At 35.9% G+C, this 6,550-nt stretch overlaps 1 protein-coding gene and 1 long non-coding RNA gene across 2 annotated transcripts in view; one reads left to right on the forward strand and one right to left on the reverse strand.

The window, feature by feature from the left end:
- The window catches only part of LOC111085523, a 9,214-nt gene extending 8,546 nt beyond the window's left edge, over positions 1–668 (forward strand). Inside the window, exon 3 of the long non-coding RNA XR_002610348.1 lies at positions 659–668. This is a non-coding gene — a long non-coding RNA (uncharacterized LOC111085523). The remainder of the gene's footprint in view (positions 1–658) is intronic.
- Positions 669–1,037: 369 nt separating this feature from the next.
- The window catches only part of LOC106458314 (B-cell lymphoma/leukemia 11A-like), an 85,694-nt gene continuing 80,181 nt past the window's right edge, over positions 1,038–6,550 (reverse strand). Inside the window, exon 3 of the mRNA XM_013917816.2 lies at positions 1,038–3,541. Coding sequence (XP_013773270.1) covers positions 1,587–3,541 — 1,955 coding nt within the window. The 3' untranslated portion in view covers positions 1,038–1,586. The remainder of the gene's footprint in view (positions 3,542–6,550) is intronic.

Raw genomic sequence — 6,550 nt, forward strand, 5'->3', positions numbered from 1 at the left:
TCTGTATCTTCTGTCATAACCGTTTTAATGGTTTTATCTGTTGATAGTTAACAGTATTCATTTTTTTCCCGATGGAACATGAAACACTATTTTAGAAATCACACTTAATACCATATCGCAATCCCAATTTTGTAATATATTCGCCTTACTTTCATTTAAAAAGTTGATTATTATTATCTTATTACAATGGTTAATTCAATTTCGAGGGATATAACTTATATTGACCTTCTTTCTTTATAATATTCACTCCAAATGACAGGCAAAAGGATCCGATTTCACTTTGAGCGAACGGAAGTTTGTGCTTTAAAGAGGAGACTCGCCGTGCCTTCCATGATGTAATTCTTGATCCCCCGTACACATAGTAAAAAGGTTTTGAACCTCGACACTGTATATTAACATACATATTTATAGGCACTTAGACAAGAAGAGATCGGCCTTTGTCCGGTCATTTCGAGTAGATCTTCATCAGCGGTTTAACTTGTAACTTAGTACCTTCCACAAACATTGTTTCGTACAAGTTAGAAAAAACTTCTACGAGTTTATTTAATTTCTATTCGTCTTCGCTCTTGGTCAGAAGACTAACGTAAGTGAAATCAAGTTAAAACAACTTGTCTAAAACTGTTAATTTAACTGTTAGTCGACACGGGTATACACCTAGTAAAACTGTTCAGAACGATCTGTTGAGCACTGATCCTCAACTACTGAACAGACGTTCTCCATATATAAAAGTTTCTGAAATGATCTAACAATTTTTTTTTTAAAGTAACATATCGGGGAAATGATTTAAGCTACTAATAATATGATAATGTTAAAAGTTTGTTGGTGGTTATTTGTAAAATAAAATATTAAAAGAATGTGTTAGGATTGTGGATTTAAATTAAAGAATCATTGGGTTAAAATTCCCTGTAACAAGATATAGAACACACGAATAACGTTTTCTGAAAAACTAAAATATTCTGATTGTCCAGTGAAATAAGAAATTCACAGTAGTTGGCTTAGCCAAAATATATACTACATTTCGTTCTAAACCTCTTCAGTTTTTTTTTTTTTGTATAAATGAGAACAACAGGATATTTCAGCTAGGAAAAAGAGCAAATATGAAGCAGTAAAAATTTCCTACAGATCAAGGCTTTCAAAAAACGGATATGCACCTTCCTTGGTTAACCACGCTTTTAAGCACAGATATTTCGCAAAATGGGCTAAACAGATACTAAAATACTTTCAAGAAATTTCTATCTTGGTTTTACCACAGATATGTTTTACATCGTGCAACCACGATGAAACATGTAGAAAGACAATTTATTTATTTTTTCTCTTCAATGCGGTGGAGAACATTAGTAGTAGTGCATATTTTAGCTATAGACAGGTAAATTTTGACACCTTATACACGACACACACACGCGCACACACACACACACACACATATATTTATATATATATATATATATATATATCATATAAACGTGGAGCTACTCATCAAACAATATCTTCCCATTATATTAATAATGCACAAACACAAGTAACCATGATACCAGAATGTAAGTTCTAAGTGTAAGGGGTTAATAGATACTATTGCTATCAACGCTTTATGGGGTTTCTCTAGAGTCCGAATCTCTGCTAGATGAGATGGCGGCTTGACTCATCTGCTTGCTTTCACTGCTTTCAAGCGACTCACCATCCCTGTCTGCTAATAAAGGGTTGTTATCAACCACACACTTTCTCATGTGTTTCTCCAGTGTACTTACTACAGAGAATGGCATGTTACACAAGCGACAACGATACACATCTTTTCCAAACCGACCGTGAGTCTTCATGTGTCTGGTTAGTTTTGAGCTCTGAGCACAAGCGTAACTACACAATTCACATTTGTACGGCTTCTCGCCGGTGTGAGACCGCCTATGTACTGTCAAATTGCTACAATTCTTGAAGACTTTGCCACAATACTCACACGTATCGTTCCGCCGCTGTTCTTTGGGTTTTGGGGTGGTTGTTGTGGAAGGTGTGCTAGTCCCTGGCAAGGGACTAGACGAACTGCTTATTTTGTTGGAGGTGACCGCCATCAAGGCACTTTCACTGGCTGACATGTGGTCAGTGGTGGACGCACTTCCTTGGTAGTAGTCACGTTGGGGTGATGGAAGCCACATTCCTGCGTAAAGACTGTTCTTTTCGTGTTGACGGTCTCCGAGACCAAATTTGCCACGTTTCTTTGAATCCAAAACATCGAGAAGACTGTGGCTAAAGTCTACTGGTGGCTCTCTGGGCTTATTACTTTTCGAGCCATCTGAGCAATCTAAGCCATTTTCAGGTAATGTATCGGTGGATTTGACCTCAGACTTTATCTTTCCTGAACTGCTTTCTTCTAAGGCCTGTTTATAAGCATCATTATATTGTTGAATATTACCTAATCCGATCTTTTCCAAAACTTCGCCCAGTAGTGACTGTCTTTTTATAGGTGGATTTGACTGTTCTGTTTTACCTATTATATCTTCCTGAGTAGGAGATTCTGAAATACTTTTGGGTGTAGTATTTGTCGTCAAATTTTCCGCAACACGTTCTGCTAGTTCTTCCTCTTCCAGTTCTTCTTCTTCATCTTCCAAGTCTTCTTCATCCTCATCCTCATCGTTTTCCCCTTTAACTTCTTCTTCGTTATTCTGATCAGCATCATCTTTTCCATCTGGTGTGGACCTTCCGGAACCAACAGTGGCACATGCTGCCAAACCTTTTTTACCTTTTCGATGAGTTTTCATATGCCTTTTTAGTTTACTGGCCTGAGTACAAGCATGATTGCAAATGTTGCATTTATAAGGTTTTTCGCCAGTGTGTGATCTACGATGAACCGTTAAATTGCTCTGGAATCGAAACGACTTGCCACAAAATTCGCAAGACTTCAACTTTGTTGACTCCAAATGATCACTCGGCGATGGAGACACTGTCTGTACTGGATGAGAAGTTATTGGTTGACTGGAAGCTAATGGTTGAGAAAAGTGAATTGGCTGTTTGCCTGAGGATGCATTGGTAGGACTCGTGGCTCCTGCTAACTGACGTAGCCTCTTAGAATAAAAATCATTTTGTTGTTCATAGCCAAGCCCTATAGACACTCCTCGAGAACGATCAAAACGTCCTCTGTCCAAAGTATTATGGGCTTCAATCGAATTTACGTTCAAGGAGTTATTGGAATTCAGCCGTTGGTACGTATCCCCAAGGATGTCTAGCCGGGTCCCTTGACTAGATGGACGGGGTAAGTAGTTGCTTTTGAGCGAAGAATTAAACTGCTTTTCACCCCGGGGAATCTGTAAAAGTTGCATGGATGGGTGGATCAACTTGCTTCCTCTAGACACCCGAGTTTGGCCGGATAGCGTAGGGGACAAGGAGGATGTAGTGGTTTGTTCCAGAGTTGACCTATTTTTCTCTAAATTCTTTTCTAGAATGTTGCTTGTGTCCATATAGATCTTCATGCCATGCACATTCTGTACGTGCTGTAACAGAACCCAAGCTGTGACGAATGGCTGCTCACACGTGGAACACGAATAACTGTTTGGTTCTGAAAATATAAAGAAAAAAAAATACAAGTTTTCATTTTGTGAAGACAGGTCAGTTAATTCCACCTTGAAATTACAATTACATTACATATTGCATTTAATAATTATATGCATACATATATATATATATATATAAATCAGATTTGTTAAGTTGCTCCACCACCTTCGGTAGCTCAGTGGTATGGGGACTTATAAAGCTCAAAATCGGGTTGCGATACCCGTGCTGTGCAATGCAAAGTTAGCACATCATGTAGCTTTGCGATGAACAACAAATAAACAAGAAGTTAAGACATTTTACAATTTCAGTGTTCCCAAAATACAATGTGTTCGCAAATTTATCAAAGTTACTCAAGTTAAATTGGGTAAATTTTTTCCCAGAAATTAACTCTTGTGAGGGAGGTTTTGAAACTAATGTCGAACATAAATCATATTGCCAAGCTTCGAAGAGACTAATGAACGTTTTGCTTTCTCCTGCAGAGCGCACATATTTTGACGATATAATGTGCTGGATGTAATCAAACAATGTTTATTTATGCTACATTGCCTGTTTTTCAGATTATAAGATCTAAAGTAGAGAAGTGAATGTAAAATTAAATCCATTAGTAGTGCTTGAGTACATTCACAATTATAGAGTTCAACTGTCGTTTATCGGTAATCGAAAAGTTACAAATACAATTTATTTTAACCATTTTCTACGTTTTTTTTAACGAGATTTTTAATAAATCTATAGATCCGCAAATTACATAAATATTTCAAATTACAAGTTAATCAGCGCATACTTCTTCATTAGTTTACCCTAATATATTGGCAGAAGTAGTCGAGCTGGTGACGTCACATCATAACAGCGGGTACAGTTGTAATTAAACATTTATTGCTACAACCAAATACTTATACACGAACTTATATTTCGACATTCGTAAACGTATTTGAAATTCTAATCAAGGACAGGGTGGCTAAATAACGAGGTACTTGTAGAACAGTGTAATTTGTGTACGTACGCATGAACTGAAGAAATAAAAACACCGATATTATGCGACAATATACAGTTCTTAAATTTTTCATTGAAGATATTGTACTGCATTACCTTTATAGCTACGGCTGAAACCTATTTAATTCTCCTTTATATATATATAAAGTATAGTATAAACGTACACTTGTGTTATTCTGGCTTTAACGTAAAGTTCATTACATTTTTCACGAACAAAGCATAAGTACCGCTAAGCTATTGTACACGTACTTTTTTTTACGACCAATAATATTTCAGTGCTTTCTTGGGTGACGACAGCACCCAGAGCTACAATGTTTTCACCACATTTCTGAATAAAAGCGGAAACGTGAAACGTGATAACAATGTAGAAGAAATAATACTGTTTAGATGTAGTAACTGTAGTACCAACTTTATTCATGTTCATTGATTCCTGAAAAAATTATGATTAATGAGCAGCATTAAATGTATTGTGTGTATAATTATGTCCAGTGTACAGTACTAAATACGGCATGTTTATTTAAACGTCTCCAGTGAGCACTGAGCAGCAGTAAATACGGCGTGGTAAACCTATTCAGTGAAAAGCACTAAGTACGGCGAGTATGTACAAACCTCTCCAGTGACCGACACCAAATACGGCACGTATATTTAAACCTCTCCAATGAGCACCGAGCAGCACTAAATATGGCGAGTATGTAAAAACCTCTCCAATGACCTGCACTAAATACAGTATGTATATAAACCTCTTCAGTAACAAACACTAAATACGGTGTGTGTGTGTGTATATGTGTGTAACCCTCTTCAACAAGAAGCATTAAATACAGTGTGTGTAAACCTCTCCAGTAAGCAGCATTAATACATGTTTAATACATTATTCTATAAATAATCGAAATGTAAAAGAATACTGCTTAAATCTAATTTTTTAAATAATTATTTATAAACTCCTAAGAACATATACGTACAGGTAATTAACGTATTCCGTGTAACATTTTCAAACTGTTACTTATGTGCAAATAATAAGTTCTTAGTCTTGTATAAAAGTCGTTTATGATCAAGAAGCCATTTTAGATCACACACGAGCTTCAGATTCTGTTCACACACGAACTGATGAACATGTTCATATTTTATGCGTGTTATACTTAACTCAGTGTTTTACTTACAAATTCACCTGTGGTTTGAACTTAAAGAGAAAAAAAAAGATAAAACAAAACTGTAGATGTAGTTTTAAAATAAGGATGATGCTTGCGTGTATACGCGGCTATTAGTAAGTCATATACGTAGAAAATGCTTGTTATACGAAGTATATAAAATCGCAAGAAGAACGAATTTCCATGGAGTCCCCAGCACAAGATGAACGTTTTATGCCCCCATACATGCGTAAATACATACATATCCACATAACATTCTACTTCGCAGACTTAAGGCGGTATTAAATATTAGCTGTACAAATATATACTTAAGCTACATACACTGTGTTATGTTCAGCACGTATACTTATACATACTTTAGCAAGGATGACGTACGCACATTCAGAATAGCCGACAAGCTAGTGTCAGGCCAATCCTGCTGTTTGTTCAGAACGTTGCACTGGTAAAGTTATGAATGCTTCTGCGACTTACTATTTTATTCTTAAGCATATTATTCCAGGAATCGCTGGTAGAAAAAAAAAACTTTTAGAACAAGATGAAGAAGAAGAAGAAAAAAAAAGATTAAACACAAGTTGTACTTATAGCGAGTTAAAACGCAATTGCTTCCATGCATAATAATTGGTCAACATAATACTCGGTCAACATTCATTCCGAAAGAAAAATAGAGCAATAATTGAAAATAAAATATTCAACCAGGAAGTATGCGAGTTGGCTCGTAATAAAAATAATAATATCTGTTCTACACGTATCTTAAGTTTGGAGCACATTTTATTACAAATAAAACTATCTAACTATGGGTAAACCTGACTGTAAGTATGTATGTACGTGTATAAACATTTACACACACACACACAGATATATATATATATATATATATA

This window comes from Limulus polyphemus, unplaced genomic scaffold (genome assembly GCF_000517525.1).
Source record: "Limulus polyphemus unplaced genomic scaffold, Limulus_polyphemus-2.1.2 Scaffold442, whole genome shotgun sequence".
Taxonomy (NCBI): Eukaryota; Metazoa; Arthropoda; class Merostomata; order Xiphosura; family Limulidae; genus Limulus; species Limulus polyphemus.